General features: G+C 36.2%; 1 protein-coding gene across 1 annotated transcript in view; it reads right to left on the bottom strand.

The window, feature by feature from the left end:
- LOC128657533 (uncharacterized) overlaps positions 1-7,846 on the bottom strand; it is a 162,107-nt gene extending 154,261 nt beyond the window's left edge. Inside the window, exon 1 of the mRNA XM_053711906.1 lies at positions 1,253-7,846. Within this exon, the coding sequence (XP_053567881.1) occupies positions 1,253-7,256 (6,004 nt within the window). The 5' untranslated portion in view covers positions 7,257-7,846. The remainder of the gene's footprint in view (positions 1-1,252) is intronic.
- Positions 7,847-22,781: the final 14,935 nt, after the last annotated feature.

The following is a 22,781-nucleotide window of genomic DNA, read 5'->3' as shown; positions in this document are numbered from 1 at the left end:
TGATGTCATCACTGGACAGAGCTTGGCAGCCATTTCAAAGTGGCCAGAAACAAATTCATTTTCCAAAAATAACTTTTTTACGTTCCTGTTGCATGATATAGAAAGGTGCTGGAGGCTATTTGCAGCTTAAATTAATGGAAGACTTTTAAGATGACTAAGGTGTAGACTGTCCCTTTAAGTACATATTAATTAAAATAAGTATATTTAACCAAAATAGAGTGTTTTTTTTTTCTTGTTGCTTTTTACATTAGAACATCCATTTAAGTATTATAAACTTTAAGTACCAATGTTAACACCAAGTGATACTTGATTTTACACTTAATGCATGCAATTCCTAATTAAACAGGGCTTCATTTTGACCCAGTTGTTTCATATTCTTTAACAACTGTCTCTAATTTGTCCACATAAAGTAATTTTCTATGGAATACATTAGTGACTTAAAGGGATAGAAAGGTCAAAATGTATATGTTGCTAGGTGCAATTCAGTTTAGAATATAAGCAGTTTTGCAATATACTTCCATTAGCAAAAATGCTTCCAATAAAAGTTATTACTGTTTTTCTGCAACATATGCACATATCCTGTGAGGGCCTGTGAACTCGTATTGGAACACCATGGGGACAAATTATTAAGCACCGTATGTGCCTAATACATCTGTTTCCGTGTGAGCCTTCAGGCTCGCCGGAAACAGCAGTTAAGAAGCAGCGGTCTTAAGACCACTGTTCCTTAACTGGTCCGCCACCTCTGAGCGGCGGACAGCAATCAACCCGATAAGATACGATCAGGTTGATTGACACCCCCTGCTAGCGGCCGATTGGCAGCAAATCTGCAGGGGGTGACATTGCACAAGCAGTTCACCAGAACGACTTGTGCAATGCTAAATGGTTCAGCGATGTCTGTCGTACATAATCCGCTGAGCGGATCATGTCGGACAGACATATGATAAATCGCCCCCCCATGCCTGCTCAGAGAGCTGGAGGAGGTGTATATTGCTTCTGAAGACATAATTTATATCATAAAACAACTGCTGATTCTCTGAGAAGGTGTGGTGTTTAAATACAGGTGAATATGCCCTTAAAGGATATGTGTGTATGCTGCAGACAAACAGATAACTTTTATTAGAAGCATTTTTGCTAATGCAAGTATATTGCAAAAATGTCTTTATTTTAAATTGAAATGCACCTATGTACATTTTATTTTTGACCTTTCTATCCCTTTAAAGTTTAAAACTATAATTAAACAGTCTATGCTTACCTTCTGTAGTAATGGCCACAGTTGAAGAGTTTGTCCATGTTATTGTAGAAATTGCAGGTGTTGAAACACTTGTATATCCTGTAACTATAGTACTCATTGGCACATAAGATGATGTTACATTTAAATAATTTGTCACTGTAGTATTCACAGGACCTGTAGGTGTTATTATTGTTGTGAAGTGAGAAGATGCTGTTTTTACAGGTTGCAAGGGTGTTGTAGTTGTGACAGTTGTGGTACTGGCATGCTCTGTAGGTTTTTCAGGTGTTGAGGGTGTTGTGGTTTTAGTTGTAGTGCCAAAAGGTTCTAAAGTTGTTGAGATGACAATTGTAGTTGCTTTGCTTGCATTTGTGTTAGGTGTACTTATAGTTGTGCCATTTTCCAATGAATGTGTTGCTGTAAGTGTTGTTGATGTTGCCGTACTCGGGTTCTGTGTAGATGATGTATTGCTGATTCCTTGAGTTGTTGCTGTTGAATTTGCTGTTGACGTAACTGTACTATTGACACCTTCTGGGTATGAACTAGTGTCATTTGTGATTATAGTACTAGCAGATCCTGTAACTGCTGTTACAATTGGTGTGTGTATGATTGTACTAGTATCCTGCATGTTTTTTATAGCAGTAGTGATTTGTTGTATTGTTGTAAGCAAGGTTGTTCCTGCATCCTTTATGGTTGTAGTGCTAAGTAGTTCCTTTGATGTTATCACTTTTTCTGTACTGACGACCTGTGTGCCTATATTGCTGACAGGTTCTGACAGATGTGTGGGCTCTAAGGTCGTTGAAATAGTAGTAGAATGTGTTGAACCAATAGTTTTACTGATATCAGTTGTTATTCTCTGTTCTATAGTGCTGGAACTGCTTTTATCTGTGAACATATGGGCAGTGGTGCTGCGGTCTTCTGATGTATTTTCAGTTGTGGTTACACCTATATGTGTGCTGACTATTAACTTAGTTGTGGAGCTCATTCCTTCTGAGACAGGTTCTTGTATTACAGTGGTGCTTTCAGCAGTTGATATTCTGTCCCCTGTAATATGTTCTGATATTGTGCTGAAAACATTTCCGCCTGAGGAAGTTTCATCAGTAGTGCTTGACCTATGAGTGATGCTTGAACTATCAACAGATGTGATGCCTTCTTTTGTTGTAACAAGTTCATTGTGTACTGTAGAGCTACTTTTGATTGTAGTTACACTTACAGGTGTGCTGATTTTGGACACTGTAACAAAAGGAGTCTCCACTGTGGAGCTGATTGTTTCTGAGCCTGGTTCAGTACTAATCAGTGTTGACATACTTATATCATTTTGGGTAACATCTGGGGCAACAGTAGAGATGCTTTCAGTAGTGGATGTTCTGTGATTTGTAATAGGTTCCAATGTTGTGCTGAAAACAATTTCACCTGTAGAATTGTAATCAATTGTGCTAGACCCAGGCGTGGTTATTAAACTATCCAGAGATGTAATTGTCTCTTTAGTTGTACCAACCTCATTATTTACAGTAGAGCCCTTTTCACTTGTAGTTACCTTAATTGGTGTGCTGATTTCAGACTCTGTAACTAAAGGACTTTCAGTTGTGGAACCAATGCCTATTGATTCTGATGCTTGTGAGACAGTGATGCTACTCTGTGTTAAGATACCTGCTTCAGTTTGGGTAATTTCTGTGCCAAGACTAGAGCTGCTTTCAGCAGTTGACCTTCTGTTACCTGTACTAGGTTCCAATGTTGTGCTAAAAACTGTTTTGTCAGTTAAATTTTCATCAATTGTGCTAGATGCATAAGTGGTGCTTAAGCTACCCAAAGATGTGATGCCTTCTTCAGTTGTAAGAAGTACAGTGTTTACTGTAGAGCTACTCTTGATTGTAGTTACACCTACAGGTGTGCTGACTTTGAACACTGTGGAGCTGATTGCTTCTGTTTCTTGTGTTGCAGTTGTGATACTTTGTGTTGACATACTTACATCATTTTGAGTAATTTCTGGGCCAATAGTAGAGATGCTTTCAGTACTTGATGTAATGTAACTTGTAATATGTTCTGGTGTTGTGCTGAAAACATTATCCCCTGTGAAATTTTCATCAACTGTGCTAAAACCAAGTGTGGTGCTTGAACTACCCACAGAAGTGATGCTTTTGTCTGTTGTACCACGTTCAGAATTTACTGTAGAGCTCCTTTCAAGTGCAGTTACCCCAATAGATGTGCTGATTTTGGATTCTGTTACAAAAGGATTCACATTTGTGGTGCTAACTCCTTCTGATCCTGGTTCTTGGGTTTCAATGATGCTACTCTGTGTTAAGGTACCTGCATCCGTTTCTGTAACTTTTGGGCCTACAGAGCTAATTTCAGTAGCTAAACTACTTTTACTTGTACTAGATTCTAGTGTGGTACTGAAAACAATTTCCCCTGTTGTATTTTCATCAGCTGTGCTAGACCCATATGTGGTGCTTGAACTGCTGACTGATGTGATGCCCTCATCTGATGTATTAAGCTCAGTGTTTATAGCAGTGATACTTTTAGTTGTAGTTACAACTTTAAGTGTGCTGATTTTGGATTCTGTAACTAAAGGACTCTCAATTGTGGAGCTCTTTCCTGCTGTACCTGGCTCTTGTGTTTCAGGGGTGCTACCTACAGTTATGATATTAGGTTCTGGTGTTGTGCTGAAAACAACTTCACTTGTGTAAATTTCATATGCTGTGCTAGACCCATGTGTGGTGTTTGAACTACCCACGGAAGTGATGTCTTCTGTAAAGCTCACACCTTCTGATCCTGGTTCTTGTGTTACACTTGTGCTACTCTGTGTTAAGATACTTGCATCAGTCTGAATAATGTCTGGGCTAACAGTAGAGATGCTTTCAGCAGCTGAGCTCTTTCCTGATGTGCCTGGCTCTTGTGTTTCAGGGGTGCTACCTACAGTTAAGATACTACTATCAGTTTGAGAATTACTTTGGGTAATGTCTGGGCCAAATGAAGTAATGCTTTTCGTAGATAAACTTCCTTCACTTGTACTAGGTTTTGGTGTTGTACTGAAATCAAATTCATCAGTGGAATTTTCATCAGCTGTGCTAGACCCATGTGTGGTGCTTGCACTACCCACAGAAGTGGTGTCTTCATCACTTGTAACAAGTTCAGTGTTTACTGTAAAAGTAGCGCTGATTGTAGATACTTCTAAAGATGTGCTGCTTTTGGATTCTGTCACAAAAGGATTCACAACTGTGGAGCTCACTCCTGACCCTGGTTCTTGTGTTACACTTGTGCTACTCTGTGTTAAGATACTTTCATCAGTCTGGATAATGTCTGGGCTAACAGTAGAGATGCTTTCAGCAGCTGAGCTCTTTCCTGATGTGCCTGGCTCTTGTGTTTCAGGGGTGCTACCTACAGTTAAGATACTACCATCAGTTTGAGAATTACTTTGGGTAATGTCTGGGCCAAATGAAGTAATGCTTTTTGTAGATAAACTTCCATTACTTGTACTAGGTTTTGGTGTTGTACTGAAATCAAATTCATCAGTGGAATTTTCATCAGCTGTGCTAGACCCATGTGTGGTGCTTGCACTACCCACAGAAGTGGTGTCTTCATCACTTGTAACAAGTTCAGTGTTTACTGTAAAAGTAGCGCTGATTGTAGATACTTCTAAAGATGTGCTGCTTTTGGATTCTGTCACAAAAGGATTCACAACTGTGGAGCTCACTTCTGATCCTGGTTCTTGTGTTACACTTGTGCTACTCTGTGTTAAGATACTTTCATCAGTCTGGATAATGTCTGGACCAACAGTAGAGATGCTCTCAGCATCTGAGCTCTTTCCTGCTGTGCTTGGCTCTTGTGTTTCAGGGGTGCTACCCACAGTTAAGATACTACCATCAGTTTGAGTATTGGTTAGGGCATAAGTAGAGGTGCTTTCAGTAACTGAACTTCTGTAACTTGTAACAGGTTCTGGTGTTTTACTTAAACTAATTTCACCTGTGAAATGTTCATTATCTGTTGTAGACCCATGCACAGTGTTTAAACTTTCCATAGATGTGGAGGTCTCGTCAGTTGTAACAAGTTCACTGTTTACAGCAGAGGTAAGTTTGGTTGTAATTAAAGAACTCTCAGTTGTGGAGCTCATCCCTGCTGATTCTAGTTCTTGTGTAACTGGACTGCTATTAGCTGTTAAGGTACTTGCATCAGTTTTGGTTACTTCTGGGTCGGTACTAGAGCTCCTTTTTGTACTAACACTTCTGTCACCTGTACTGGGTTCTGGTGTTGTGCTTAAAAATATTTCACCTGTGGAAATTTCTTCAGCTGTGCTTGAGTCTTGTGTGGTGCTTAATATATCCACAGAAGTGATGCTTTCAACAGTTGTACCAAGTTCTGTGTTTACACCAGCAGAACTATCAGTTGTAGAGCTTATTACTTCTGGGGCTGGTACTTCTGTTGCAGTGGTGCTACTCTGTGATAAGATACCTGAATCACTTTGGGTAACGTCTGGGCCAAATGAAGTAATGCTTCTCGTAGATAAACTTCCATCACTTGTGCTAGGTTTTGGTGTTGTGCTGAAAACAAATTCATCAGTGGAATTTTCATCAGCTGTGGTAGACCCATGCGTGGTGCTTGAACTACCCACAGAAGTTGTGTCTTCATCAGTTGTATCAAGTTCAGTGTTTACCGTAAAAGTAGCACTGATTGTAGATACTTCTAAAGATGTGCTGCTTTTGGATTCTGTCATAAAAGGACTTACAACTGTGGAGCTCACTCCTTCTGATCCTGGTTCTTGTGTTACACTTGTGCTTCTCTGTGTTAAGATACTTTCATCAGTCTGGATAATGTCTGGGCCAACAGTAGAGATGCTCTCAGTAGCTGAGCTCTTTCCTGCTGTGCTTGGCTCTTGTATTTCAGTGGTGCTACCCACAGTTAAGATACTACCATCAGTTTGAGTATTGTCTAGGTCAGTAGAAGAGATTATTTCAGTAACTGAACTATTGTGACTTGTGACAGGTTCTGGTGTTTTACTTAAATTAATTTCACCTGTGAAATGTTCATCATCTGTAGTAGACCCATGCACAGTGTTTAAACTTCCAACAGATGTGGGGGTCTCTTCAGTTGTAAGAAGTTCACTGTTTACAACAGAGGTAAGTTTGGTTGTAATTAAAAGATTCTCATTTGTGGAGCTCATCCCTGCTGATTCTGGTTCTTGTGTTACTGTGATGCTATCAGCTGTTAAGGTACTTGCATCAGTGTTGATTACTTCTTGTCCAGTACTAGAGCTCCTTTCAGTAGTTACACTTCTGTCACCTGTACTGGGTTCTGGTGTTGTGCTTAAAAATATTTCACCTGTGGAATTTTCTTCACCTGTGCTTGACCCTTGTGTGGTGCTTAATCTATCCACAGAAGTGATGCTTTCAACAGTTGTACTAAGTTCTGTGTTTGCACCAGCAGAACTATCAGTTGTAGAGCTTATTCCTTCTGAGGCTGGTGTTTCTGTTGCAGTGGTGCTATTCTGTGTTAAGATACCTGCATCACTTTGAGTAACGTCTGAGCCAAATGAGGTGATGCTTTTTGTAGGTAAACTTCCATCACTTGTACTAGGTTTTGGTGTTGAGCTTAAATCAAATTCATCAGTGGAATTTTCATCAACTGTGCTAGACCCATGTGGTGTGTTTGAACCTCCCAAAGAAGTGGTGTCTTCTTCATTTGTGCTAAGAATCATGATTGTAGGAGTCATTTCTGCTGAGCTTGAGGCTTGTTGTAACATAGTGCTACCACCTGTAAAGATACCTGAATCAGTTTGGGTAACTTCTGGGCCAATAGTAGAGCTTCTATCATCTGGACTGGGTTCTGGAGATGTGCTGAAAACAATTTCATTGGTGGAATTTTCATCAGTTGTGTTAGATCCATGTGTACTGCTTGAACTACCCACAGATGTGATTATTTCTTTTGTTGTACCAAGTTCAGTTTCTACTGTAGAGCTTTCAGTTGTACTTAGATGTATAGGTGTGTTGATTTCGGATTCTGTCACTAAAGAACTCTCAGTTGCAGAGTTCATTCCTGTTGAGCCTGGTTCTTGCGTGCTACTTCCTGTTAATACAGTGTAGTCAATTTGGGTAACTTCAAGGTCAGTAGTAGAGCCTGTAGAAATGTCATCAATTGTGCTAGACCCATATGATGTGCTTGTACCAAGCTCAGTGTTTACATCAGAGCTACTTTTAGTTGTAGTTTTACCTATGGGTGTGCTAATTTCGGTATCTGTTGCTAAAGTGCTTTCAATTAAAGAGCTAACTTCCACTGAACTTGGCTCTTGTGTTACAGTGGTGCTATCATTTTGGGTGGTGTCTGGATCAACTGTAGTCCTACTTTCAGTAGTTGAGTTTTTGCCACTAGTTTCTGGTGTTGTGCTGTATGCACGTTCATCAGTGGTGCTTTTGTCAGATGCTATAGACTCCTCTGTTGCAGTAGAAAAGCCGTCAATTGTTGAGCTTGATTCCTCTGTGGAAGCTTCTTGTGTTGAAGTGACATTTTGAAAAGGCACTGTATTTGTATCAGTTGTGGTAAGATCTTGATATGTGCCTACAATTCCAGTTGTTGTAATAGTATCTGCTGTTCTAGACTCAGTTTCAGCATCAGTAGAGCTTAAGATAGAAGTATCACTTATATCATCTGCTGTGCTGGTAATTAACGTTGGTTCTGTAGTAGTATGGTCACCTGAAAGAAAAAAATAGAACATCATACACCTTTTATCATTATGGCTTTGGATCTTTCATTCAGGTTTCACTGATTTAGCATGTTGTCTGTATTTCTTCTAAAATCATTTTTACATAAATATTTTTTTATTTTTTATTGTATTGTCATTTTTTTATTTATTTGGGCTTGCAGATTATGGGCTATATTACAAGTGGAGCGCTAATTTATCACGCACTGCAAACATGCAAATGTGCCCATTTGCGGGCACTTGATAAATAACCAGCCATTACAAGTGAACTTGCGGTAGCAATGAGTGCTTATAAAATTAACCAGAGATCAGATCTCTAGTTAATTTTATAAATGTCCACAAAATGCCCCCAAAATAAAGTGTAATATATATTTTATTAAAAAATAGACGGGAAGATTACAAGTTTTGCGTTACGGTTTTAATGCTGAAAAAATTACCATTTCAGTGTAAAAACCGTAACGCAGCCATTACGAGTCTTGTAGGTATAGCTATACCGCAAGCATTTTAGCCTGTAACGCAACGTCAATCCAGCACTCAATAAAATTATGTTTTTGCATGGGATTTCCATAGCGCCGGTATTAAAAGTTGTGCTGTGAGGCTAATATGCTTGCGTTACAGCCTATACCGACACGATCCATAACGCCATCTGAAAGCAGTAGTTTTGAGTTTTGCGCAACAAAACTCTCTAAACCGCAGTTCCCTGACATCGTCAACACTAACTATACCTATTTACCCCCTAATCCACAGTTCCCCTCACATCATCAACTGGGTGGAATGCTGGCTTAAGGACAGAAAACAAAGTGTCTTAGTAAATGGAGTTCATTCAGCAGAGGGGGCTGTTAATAGTGGTGTTCCTCAGGGGTCAATTCTGGGGCCTGTTTTGTTTAACATATTTATCTGCGATATCAGCAAAGGGCTACAGGGGAAAGTATGTCTCTTTGCAGATGATACAAAAATTTGCAACAGAGTGGATGTTCCAGGGGGGGTAGACAAAATGAGAAGTTATATACAACAATTGGAGGATTGGACAAACGACTGGGATCTAAAGTTTAACACAGCAAAGTGTAAAATAATGCATTTAGGGAAGAAAAATCCAAATGTTAATTACAGACTCAATGACACTTTACTGACTGTTACAGACGAGGAACAGGACTTGGGAATTATTATTTCAGATGATTTAAAACTTAGTAAACAATGTAGTAATGCAGCGAATAAGGCTAGCAGAATGCTTGGATGTATTGGTAGAGGTATTTGCAGCAGAAATAGTAAGGTTCTTATGCCACTTTATAGATCATTAGTTAGGCCTCATCTTGAGTATTGTGTGCAGTTCTGGAGGCCAAATCTTCAGAAGGATATTAACAAACTTGAATCTGTGCAAAGGAGGGCTACCAAAATGGTACATGGTCTAAAAAATAAAACTTACCAGGATAGGCTCAATGACCTAAATATGTATAGCTTAGAGGAGAGAAGGGAAAGAGGTGATATGATAGCAACTTTCAAGTACATTAAAGGGTTTAGTAAAACTGAGGCTGTGGGTATTTTACATAAAATGGAAAATTCAAGAACAAGGGGTCATGAGCTCAAGCTAAAGGGTAGTAGATTCAGGAGTAATTTGAGGAAGCACTTCTTTACAGAAAGAGTGATTGATTTATGGAATAAACTTCCTCAAGAGGTAGTAGCAACAAACACTGTGGGGGACTTTAAAAATGCATGGGACAAGCATAGGGCTATCCTACGAACTAGATAAGTTTATACTGTTAGGTAAGGTGGGGCAGACTTGCTGGGCCTATGGCTCTTATCTGCCGTCAATATCTATGTTTCTATGTTTCTATTAAATAAACCTATTAACCCCTAAAACGCCAGCCCCCCACATCACAAAAAACTAAATTAAACTATTAACCCCTAAACCTAACAACCCCCTAAGTTTAAATTAAAATTACAATATACCTATCTTAAAATAAATAAAAACTTACCTTACCGAAAAATAACAAATTAAATTATCCAAAATAAAAACAATTACACCTTATCTAATAGCCCTATAAAAATAAAAAGCCTCCCCAAAATTAAAAAACCCTAGCCTACAATAAACTACCAATATCCCTTAAAACGGCCTTTTGTAGGGCATTGCCAAAAGAAATAAGCTCTTTTACCTGAAAAAAAAAATACAAAGACCCCCCCAACAGTAAAACACACCAGTGGGTAGGAGAGTGACGTCGCTACAGCCTATAGAGGGTGTGTGCGCCGCTGTCCAATTGCAGCCTCAGAATGTCGGCAAAGGAAAGAGAAGCACTGTTGGCGTGGTGCCAGCTAGAAATATGGATCAAGCCAAATCCAAAAGTAAAAGGTAGAGGGAAGCAGCACTCTTACTCCATAGTCCTTAAAATCCAAAGGTTTATTTCAAAAGAGTTTAAAACATGTAGATGAATAGACAAGCACAGCACAGTACAAATGCAAGCTATACAGGTGGAGGGGGGGGAGCAAATCCTAAAACACACCACCCAGCCAACCCCCCAAAATAAAAAATCTAACTCTAACAAAAACCTAATCTACCCATTGCCCTGAAAAGGGCATTTGTATGGGCATTGCCCTTAAAAGGGCATTCAGCTCTTTTTTATTGTCCTGAAAAAGGCATTTAGCTCTTTTAAGAAAGCCCAAACCGTAATCTAAGAAAAAAACACCCAAAAAAAGTAAAAAAAAAAAAACCTAACACTAACCCCCAAAGATCCACTTACAGTTTTTGAAGTCCGGACATCCAGGCAGCAAAAAGTCTTCATCCAGGTGGTGAGGTCTTCATCCATCCAGGTTGGTCTTCTATTTTCATCCAGGTGGCATCTTCTATCTTCATCCCGGCGGCATCTTCTATCTTCATCCCGGCAGCGCGGAGCAGGTCCATCCTTGAAGACATCAGGCGCGGAGCGTCCTCTTCATACGGTCACCGTCGTACACTGTGATCTTCAATGCAAGGGAGCCTTTTCAAAATGGTGTCCCTTGCATTCCTATTGGCTGATTTGATTTTTGAAATTCAAATCAGCCAATAGGATGAGAGCTACTGAAATCCTATTGGCTGTTCAAATCAGCCAATAGGATGAGAGCTACTGTAATTCTGTTGGCTGATTTGAACAGCCAATAGGATTTCAGTAGCTCTCATCATATTGGCTGATTTGAATTTCAAAAATTAAATCAGCCAATAGGAATGCAAGGGATGCCATTTTGAAAACTCTCTCTTGTATTGAAGATCGCAGTGTACAGCAGTGACCGTATGAAGAGGACGCTCCGTGCCGGATGTCTTCAAGGATGGACCCGCTCCACGCTGACGAGATGAAGATAGAAGACGCCGCCGGGATGAAGTTGAAGATGCTGCCTGGATGGAAATAGAAGATGCCGCCTAGATGAATGAAGACCTCACCGCCTGGATGAAGACTTCTCGCCACCTGGATATCCGGACTTCAAAAACTGTAAGTGGATCATCCTGGGTTAGTGTTAGGCAGGGTTTTTTTACTTTTTTTGGGTGCTTTTTTTTTTTAGATTAGGGTTTGGACTATTTTAAAAGAGTTAAATGCCCTTTTAAGGGCAATTCAAAAGAGCTAAATGCCCTTTTAAGGGCAATGCCCATAAAAATGCCCTTTTCAGGGCAATGGGTAGATTAGGTTTTTGTTAGAGTTAGGTTTTTTTATTTTGGGGGGTTGGTTGGGTGGCTGGTATTACTGTTGGGGGGGTTTTGTATTTTTTTCAGGTAAAAGAGCTGATTTCTTTAGGGCAATGAATGCCCTACAAAAGGCCCTTTTAAGTTTGGTAGTTTATTGTAGGCTAGGTTTTTTTTATTTTGGGGGGGCTTTTTCATTTTTAGAGAGCTATTAGATTAGGTGTAATTGTTTTTATTTTGGATAATTTTAGTTTGTTATTTTTTGTAATTTACTGTTCGTTATTTTTTGCAATTTAGTGTTTGTTATTTTTTGTAATTTAGTATTTTTTATTTTTTGTAATTTTAGAAAAAAATTTTTTTTGTAGTGTTAGGTTTTTATTAATGTGTAATTTAGTTGATTTAATTGATAGTTATTTTAATTTTAGTATAATAGTTATGTTAGGATAATAGATAGTTTAGACCTCGAATTTTCAATACTTTTAAGGGCTCCCCAACACTACTTGGGCAAACAGACAATTCATTTAATAATGGATATTTCTGCATACTTTTAATTGTGTACTACAACCACACCATGAACATGATGTATGTTCCTTTATATTTTGGGCTTTGGGGCTTTAGAAAGGGCATTGTTTATGCCCTTCTATTTGGCATTTGTCAAATTGCATTTATATTCTTATATTATTTTGATTTACTGCTTTGGGGAGTTAATGTTTACATTTCTGTCTACATCATCCAATTATGTTTTATGACCTTCAGGTTTATTTTTGCTGTCCATGCGCTCTATTTTCTGTATTAATTATACTTTTATATTTATTTATTTATTCCTGAACATATTTGTTGTATCAGTTTTGCTTTTTACTAGGCAAACCAGTAGTTTTGTTAGCAGCAAATGTGGCATTTTAGGGTTTTATTAATTGTCCACGTGATGTCATACTAGGGTGTATCCTAAATTAGTTCGATCTTTTCATAAGTCTGTGAAGTTTGTCCGAAACCCACTGCTATTCTGTTTAAAAGCTGAGAATGTTGTAGTTATTTAAGTTTTTATTTTTATGTTCTATTTTCAGACAAGCTGTGGTTGGTGCCGGCACAGGATCATGGTTAGCTTTCTCCCAGCTCAGGGATTAGGTTTAACTCACTCATATTGAGCTGATATTTAGTACAATTGTCTTTATTGAGATTGCTTTCCAGTCTTTAGTACTGTCACTCACAATAAACATGTATAGCTATATGCTATGTCTTACTCCAGATTTTGGAGTCAATCACAATCTTGTAGAAAAGTCTACCAAATGATCTAGAAAACTCCCTAGATGTAAATGCGTATTTTCTGTAGGAAAGCATTAGATAACAATTTCTAAAGGATTGTGATCAACACCTCTGTGTTTTGTTTTTGTTTGTTTTTTCAGTTGATGGAAATAAAGAATATTCAATGGTGTTCCTCATTTGGAAATGTTGGTTCCTCTCTAATATAGCATTAAGAAATGTTTATCCATTTTTCCTGTGATAGCAGTTTTCTGTCCTCTAGGTCCTAGTTTATCAACCTGTGGTACGTGTTACTGCTGGGGGTACTTGGGGCATTGGCAAGCAGTACTCCCGGGATTGGCCTTCATTATTTTTTTTTCCTGACGTAGTTATTGTAAACTTGATATATCAAAGAAAGCTGTGTTTCTCATTTCTACTCTTGAGCACTCCTAACAGGGCAGAGTGAGAATTTCCCTGCCTAGGTTAGACCAGTGCTGAATCACTGATTCACCTCAAATTCTGTTAAAACTTTAGATTCTGGCTTGTAGTGACATATGAGGGCTGGAGTTGATCTTCACTTACAGTATATGGACAGAAAAAGTATAATACTGTGACCAAGTGTCACAAACACAAGTGTCAGATAAATGTGTGACTATGAAATAGATAAAGTGCATCATACTGAAGTGGGCTACAGTAAAATAAGACAGATAAACTGTGTATGAAATGTTTATTAAAAATAGAAAGATGGTACCATAAATATTACTTTTCTCATCATGTACAAGAGTTTATTTTAACGTAAGAAGCACATTAATTGGATATAATTATTAATATCAATGTACTATATATCTGTGTTTTATATGTTTATTATTCTCTGCTGTATTACTGCCAAATGTTAAATTCCGTAAAACATAAAACAAATATTAGATTCCTATATATTTACTTAATTGACATATCTGTTACAAGCTTGTGAGATCAACTGATAAACATGATTTCCATATTTGCTCATGTAAAAGATCCATAATATTTGTCCTACAGTTGGGGTTCATAGAAATCAAATGTATGCCTACAGGGGTACTTGCTACAAAAATAGTTTGAGAAACACTGCTCTAGGTAATCTAACATCTCATTCTTTTATGTGATTTGTACCTTCAATTAATTTAATTGTCCAACTGAATTAATGAAGTTGTTAAACTTTACAACAATTTAATTTCAGACTGCTATTCTTATGAGTTATAAATCCAGGTAGAAGTCTATAGCAGTATGGTTGTATGGTTATTTCAGTAGAGCATATAATAGTTTTAAGTGAAAAAAGATGGAGCAGAAAAATGGATATATGTTTTATGCAGGGGACAGCCCTAAAGACTTGTGGGAAAGTTTCTACATACACCAAGAAGAAAATGTGCATTATACCCACTAATAAAATCACTATATACTGTATATAAACCTTGTTTTATCATATTTACTCCTATCTAAAATCAAGCTGTTTTACAATATAAAGTTAATTATCAGTTACACAATGTGACAGACAAAGGAACAGGAGGCCAACTTCCACATAACTTACTTATTATTAAGTATAAGTATTTATTTGTTCTTTCTCATTGCTGAATCTGCATCAGGAAATACTGGTTTCAGGAAGGTATATTTGTTTACTTTTTCTTAACAACCGAACTGCAGACCCTGATCCCATCAAGGTGAAATCTGCTTATGCTTTCTGACTTGTTTTATTGTTATAGAGTGAAAATGGCTTTGTATATCTACAATAAAGGTGTAGCTCTCTGTACAAGCAAATGCCTGTTGTATTACGTTTTAGAAGAAAAAAGAAAATGATATATAATGGATAACTGAATAGTCCTCTTGATAGGGTACACATACAGTGCAAACCATAACCGATTATTCAGTAAATATGTTATTGTAATTAGATTTTAATCAGATAGAGCATGTGATTCAAAACAACTTCTCAATTTACTTCTACTATCAAATTTAATTTGTTCTCTTGATATCCTTTGTTAAGAGTGAAGCTAAGTAGGGTTATAGGAACATAGCAGTCAATGGCAGCAGTTTTATTTTAACTATGTATAACATTGCTATAAACATTATTGCAAACACTGCTGACAGATGGCAAGAGACACATGCACTCTCCTAAACTAATCTAAGATAAGTCTTTAACAAAGGATAACAGTAAAACTAAGCGAAGTTTGATAGCAGTAGTAAATTAGAAATTTGTTTAAACTTTCATGCTCTTTCCAATCCATTAAAGTTTAATTTTTACTTTACTGTCCCTTTAAGCTTGAAAAGTACTTAAAATATAAACCTAGATTACAAGTGTAATGCGAAAATATAGGTTTGTGGGTTGACATGAATTGAGTGCACTCAATAGCGTTTGTATTTTTGTCCAAAGTTAATTGATATCATTAAAGTAACAGTCTAGAGTGCACTAACATCTGCATGCTGGATAGTACAGGTGTGCTAAATCCCTCACATAATAGAATTCTATGAGGGGCGCCGTAAAGTTCTTGTTGCTTATTGCTTTAAGGCTATGCCGATGGTGCAAGTAGTAGAGTTTTTCATGTAGTTCTGTGCTATACTATTTTCATGAAAGTTAAGCAAAAAACACTTCACACATACAGGAACCATACACACACACAAATATAGTATAGCTGTCTGCCTGTACCTATAAAGCACTTTTTTTCCCCTCTCCCTTTATTTTTTTATCTGCAGTGCAGGGCCCTCCCACTCCCTCCCCCCTCTGCTACTGGACCGCCCACTTGCCTCCCGGATTCCCTCCCACACCTCCGCCAGCACCAGCAGATGATCGTTACAGACCGTCTGTAACAATCTGGCATCTTCCCTCATATGGAACAAGAACACCAATCATGCTCCAGTTCCATATGCGGGCAGATGCCTGGAGCTCTGGAACTCCAGCTCTCAGCTCGTAATAAGAATGCTTTAATATCTGCCAATATTTTTACTGTTTAATTATTTGTGGATGGAATCATGAAAAGTCTTCAATCCTTTACAAGACATACAGCACATTGATTGCACAAGTTTACAGATATTATTTAAATTTGTAATAAAATTTGAATTCCATTGTAGAAGGACAGGTAGATAGAAAGAGTGGAGTGGGCTCATATATATATATATATATATATATATATATATATATATATATATACATACATACACAAAATGATTAAGGAAAAGAAGAGCACTCTACAAATACTAAAACTTAGCATTTAATTTCAAATATTAATATCAATGTGGATTTTAATCTTTGAAATGAAATGCTAAGTTTTCGATTTGAAGATCAGAGAGTGCTCTTCTTTTCCTTAAAGGGACATTAAACACTAAATACATGCTAGATAGAATGATGCATTCAAAGAAAAGATTAGTCCATGACTAACATGTAGATGTATTTTTTAAAGTTTCATTAGGTGTTTAAAAAGTGACAAAATAAGTGTAAAGTTTTAGTGTCTATAAAACACTGGGAGCTGCCATGTTGTAACTTGTGTTACCTTCTCTGCTGTGGCCAATTAGGGACAGTTATACATAGGTCATTAGAGTGTGCAGCCAATGGTTGTGCTGGATTTAACAGTGTTCTGCACTTCCATTTCTAACAGGAACTGAAAAGCTCACAATTTCAGAATGGAATTACAGGCAAAGAGGACAAAATAAATAATTAAAGTATAATGCAGAGTTGTTTTATTATATACAATTTATCATTTTATATTACCATCTCAAAGTGTTTAATGTCCCTTTAATGATTTTGTATTTACATTTATAAGAGCACCCTGACTGTTGGGTATCAGACCAGATCCTTTTTGGGATTGTGTATATATATATATATATATATATATATATATATATATATATATATATATTTAAATTTAAAACATTTGAATAGCATAGCAGAAGGCATCAAGCCATAGAACTACCACTCAGAACTTGTTACCCCCTTAACCAAGGTGCAGGATCAGTATTGTTTCAAGACCATTGCATTGATTTTCATACGACTTCTGTTGCTTTCTTACTTTTTTCCTCATGTAAATCTATTTCTGCGGGATTCAAATGCATAAATAGCTTGACTTAGATTTAGATAAGCCTCTCAGATGATGTATGTAATAACTAGAACATCAGTAGGACAATAATAAAAGAAACAGGCATTTTGCAGAAATTTAGGCTACTGAATTTAATAAATCCATAACAGGAATGGCCACAAATGTAAGAAAAAAAAGTACTTTCTACATCCCTTATAATGAACTAGAATACAGCCACTTTCAATATTTTTTTAACCTAATTAACCAATTTATGTAAAATGATTTATCTTTTTTATTATTTTTATTTGAATTGATATACCAGTTGTTTCTACCCAAAGTCATACACACTACGCATAATGACTTATAATGAAGGTACCTAGAGCTATCAACATACCTAATCTCAAACAAAATTATTCATTTTTTGTGGGGGGGGGGGGGGGTCATTTTTGTTTATAACTTAAGAGAACATGAAATGCATCCATTTTCTTTCATGACTCAGATAGAGAAAATCATTTTAACAAAACTTTGCTATTTACGTCCATTATCAAATTTACTTAATTCACTTGGTATCCTTTGTTATAAAGCAGGTAAGTATGCTCAGAAACATGCACATGCTTGGAGGAATATATGGCAGTAATTTTGCAAGAATACTTTTAACAATGTTATACATTTACAAGAGCACTAGGTGGCAGCATTGTTTGATGCCATTTAATGTCCCAGACCTGTGCACGCTCTTCAACAAAGAATACCAATACTCATCAAACCTAAGTCAAGCCATAGAAGATATATATATATATATATATATATATATATATATATATATATATATATATATATATATACACACACACACAGACTTATATATACTACCATCCATTAATAGTCACCACAATATTTATCATAGACAAAAGCCTAATTTCTTTACACGCTCACTGCAAATAAAGAAGGTGTGTTGGTTTGCAGGATATGTAAACATTATATTCTCATCAACACATTGTCATAAATGACCTACTTTATACAGTAAATAACTGTCCATCTCCACATCCCTCTTTCTGACCTACCTGTACTGCAAGTCTTTACTATACACAACTGTCTATTATCTTTATTGGCAAGATACAAACTGCAGGTACAGCAAGATGCCTCAGGCCAGGGGAGGTTGTGAGGCTTCAGCAGAATAAGAAAGGAAGGCCGTTAGTTTAGCTAATATAGTGTATTCTGCATCATAATGGAATGAATAAGGGTAAACTGTACATAACTGCGCATGTTACTCATCTCTCAGGTTATACCAGCTTTGCTGTGCCTGTTCAATGAAATCCAACAAACACACTCACAATTTCACTTTTTATGATACAGCTACTTTTAACTTATTGTGTTCTCAAAATACATTGCCATGTTCATTTAAATACCAAAATACTGAATACAAAATTGTAATAACTACGGGCTAGATTACAAGTGGCACACTGCATTTAGGGTAGTTTAGTGATAAGCAATCTCGGGCCGCACTAACTTCTGCACGTATTACAAGTAAAAATAAACAGGTGCGCTCAAGCACAAATAAACCGTTAGTGCGACTGAAGACCTAGGGGTCGATTTAACAAGTGCCGAGGGGACATGATTCGCTGTAGCATGCGCTGTTGGCATTTACCAGTTCACAATCGGCCCCTAGCAGGGGGGTCAATCATCCTGATCGGATCGGAATGATTGCAATCCACCACCTAAAAGCTGGAGGACAAGTTAAGGATCAGTGGTCTTTATATCCACTGCTTCTTAACTTACAATTCCGTTGAGCTGTAATCTTGTATATAGCAGCATCTGCTGCTTGTTAAATCTACCCCTAGCGTAAAGTGTAAGGGGTAAAAACAAAAGTTGCATCAAACACAGCATCAGTTCATTAAAATAAAGTGTTCCACTCATATATACACTATCTGATTAAAATGATTCATTTAAATATTAAAATGGTTTTTATAAGGGTTATAAGGTATATGGTATATGGCAAGGTGTTTTACTGGAAAGGGCAATAATGTGTGTGTGTGTATATATATATATATATATATATATATATATATATGTCTAAATATGTATATGTTTGTGTATGTGTATGTACCCCGGCATAAACTGAGGGCTACCTGTATATATATATATATATATATATATATATATATATTTGTAGATACATGTGTATTTATGTGTATGTATACATATATACATATATGAAAACATATATACACATGTATGCACATATATACACATATATATATACACTTTGGAGCCCTTTGCTGACAAATACCTTTAAACATGAAAATTTATATTTATTCAATTGTAATATTTTTTATTTTGTTTTACTGCATTTTTAATGTGAATATTTCACATTCCCACAATGTATTGTTCCTATATTTAAGTTCATTTGCCAGTTATAAAATCTGTAAATTTTGCAAACGAATATGTATTTTTCTATCCTACAGGAGATTAGTAAGGAGCATGTACGTGGAAAATTAAACTCCAACAAAAGTCTGCATGTTGATGGATATAAATATTAAATCACAACTGAAACAAAAATGCAAGTAATTAATGAGTGATTTAATAAAGATTACTTACTAGTTTGAGCATACCCCCCATGCATCCAGAGGCAGTATAGCAGTAAGATGCTGTGATTTAGTTTCCCCATAATTTATCTTCAGTGATTTAAATCCATATGTGTAAGTGCACAGAGTAAGAAGTCCGTACTCTGGAAGAGAGCAGGTGTCTGCAGCAGCCTGCCTCAAATTGACAATAAGGATGATAAAGAAGGAGGAACACAGAAAGTTATTTACTTGCCCTCTCCACCCCCAGCTGGAAAATCACACAATGTAACCCAATCAAAGTAAATCTTTCACTTCTGGGCCTCCAATAATTTGCATATGGTATTTAAAAAAATATGTGAAACATTACAGCTGTCATGTTTATGTGTAACATAATTTGTCAATAAAAAATAAAAAAATACTAAAAACAAGTACATGATTTATGCTTATGTGTACAACAATGTTGTATCTATCATATTTTCATTTTTGTAGAACTTTTTCAGCTCCCCTTCCTCAAATATTTATATTAACATTAGATGGATGACAGATAGATATAGACAGATAGATAGATAGATAGATAGATAGATAGATAGATTGATAGATAGATAGATAGATAGATTGATAGATAGATAGATAGATAGATAGATTGGATAGATAGATAGATAGATAGATAGATAGATAGATAGATAGATAGATAGATAGATAGATAGATAGATAGATATAGATTGGATAGATAGATAGATAGATTGATAGATAGATAGATAGATAGATAGATTGGATAGATAGATGATAGATAGATAGATAGATAGATTGGATAGATAGATAGATAGATAGATAGATAGATAGATAGATAGATAGATAGATGATAGATAGATAGATAGATAGATAGATAGATGATAGATAGATAGATGATAGATAGATATAGATACATAGACTAAGATAGATAGATAGATAGATAGATAGATAGATAGAAAGATGGATTAGATAGATAGATAGATAGATAGATAGATAGATAGATAGATAGATAGATAGATAGATAGATAGATAGATACATAGACTTCCATTTATTAGCTCTTTCAAATATCTTTAGTATTACAGAACATATCCCAGTACTAACTTCACAAGTATGTATAAAATACAAAATAACTTCACTTAGTTCTTCAGATTGTATTTCACAACAAAGGTATTTAACTGTTTGTTGAGAACTAAAAAGTTGGCATAGTATCAGCATCAGAGTTCGTATGATTTATTTATAGTGTAACAACCTATTTAGCAGCATTGCTCAGATTTACAAAATATACAGGGGTTAGTCACCTATCCATCGTGTGCTTATTTTTGGTAGATAACAATGTTTGAACTTCCTGGAGTATTGTCAGTGTCTTTTTCAAGAGATCACAATTGTAAAATGTTTCTTGCATTAAAACCCATGAAGCACAACATTGTTACCTCCTGAAACATCACAAGGGCTAGATTAGAAGTGGCACGCTAAGTATTTTCATGTCGGGTTAGCACACTTGAGAATATGCGATTGTGTTTGCGCACGAGTAGGGTTTTGTTTTTCCCCTTTTTTTGCTCCATTGACTTCTATGGGAGAATAGGTTATTGTAAGTTCGGCTTTTTATGCTTGTCGGGTTAGCCCACAAGTGAAAACTGTTAACTTTCAACTTGTAATACGAGTGCAACACAAAGCACAAAATGATTACTTCCAGCTCAGCTAATGCTCGAGCGAGAGACTTAAATAGCGCTCCACTTGTAATCTGGCCCATTAAAAGGACAGGAAACCCTGAATATTTCCTTCATGAGTCAGACAGAGCATACATTTGTACACATATTTCTAATTTACTTGGCATGATAACTAGCGCAACAAAGGGGGTCTCGCAGCGATGGCCAACAATTGTAAATATATATGTATATGAATATATACATATACTGTATATTTATGTGTTAATATGTGTATATACATATACTGTATATTTATGTGTTAATATGTGTATATACATATACTGTATATTTATGTGTTAATATGTGTATATACATATACTGTATATTTATGTGTTAATATGTGTATATACATATACTGTATATTTATGTGTTAATATGTGTATATACATATACTGTATATTTATGTGTTAATATGTGTATATACATATACTGTATATTTATGTGTTAATATGTGTATATACATATACTGTATATTTATGTGTTAATATGTGTATATACATATACTGTATATTTATGTGTTAATATGTGTATATACATATACTGTATATTTATGTGTTAATATGTGTATATACATATACTGTATATTTATGTGTTAATATGTGTATATACATATACTGTATATTTATGTGTTAATATGTGTATATACATATACTGTATATTTATGTGTTAATATGTGTATATACATATACTGTATATTTATGTGTTAATATGTGTATATACATATATTAACACAAAAATATAGGTATATAATCATATACATATACTGTATATTTACAGGGAACACAAAGTTCCCATAGACCGCAATATAAAGGCGCTTTTCAGTACTGTTTTGTTTTTTTCTAACACCCCACATCCACTACTTTTAAACCCTAGAAACTGTTCTGAGCAGTATTGTTTTTATGGAAAAAATGCTACATTTTATTTTCATAAAAAAAATAAAAGACTCTTTATTTTGGGGCCAATTGTAGCACTTTTAGAAAATTATCCAGAGATCTGATCTCTGGTTAATTTTCTGAGCATTAATTTCTACCATGAGCTGGCAGTGGCAATAACCAGCGACTTGTAATGGCTGTTTATTTCTTTGGCACCCGCAAACGGGCAAATTTGCCCATTTGCGGACATGTAATAAATTAGCGCTTCACTTGTAACCTAGCCCTTTGTCTTTTGTCTGCAGTTATCTTCCTAATCTTGGATGCAGGGGATACTCCAAGAGAAGCACAAGCTGAATCAACCTTCTGAAGAGAATCTTGGGGTAATACATAGTTCTCTCTCTGCTGTTTCTTTTTCAATCTCAAAATGACGGCAGATAAGAGCCATAGGCCCAGCAAGTCTGCCCGATATTTTCTAAAAGTATAAACGTATCTAGTTTGTAGGAGAGCCTTATGCTTGTCCCAGGCTTTCCTAAAGTCCCCCACAAACATTTATTTTTTTGTAGCAGGGGAGACACAGTGACCTACCAGGGACAAGTTTTAGACAACAGCCATCCTGGGCTGAGATATTGAGGTTTCCGCAAACATCTGCATAACCAAAATGTGTTGTTCACTGTTCAGTTGTGCACCATGACATAAAGCTGGCTGCCGTGGTTAAATCAAGTAAAATTTAAATAATAAACTGGAGAAAAATCATGAATATCTTTGGGGGGGCTATTTGGAGAGCATTATATTGT

The sequence above is a fragment of the Bombina bombina genome, chromosome 4, assembly GCF_027579735.1.
Source record: "Bombina bombina isolate aBomBom1 chromosome 4, aBomBom1.pri, whole genome shotgun sequence".
Classification (NCBI taxonomy): Eukaryota; Metazoa; Chordata; class Amphibia; order Anura; family Bombinatoridae; genus Bombina; species Bombina bombina.
The sequence above is the reverse complement of the archived record's forward strand: the minus strand, read 5'-3'. Positions and strand labels throughout refer to the sequence as shown.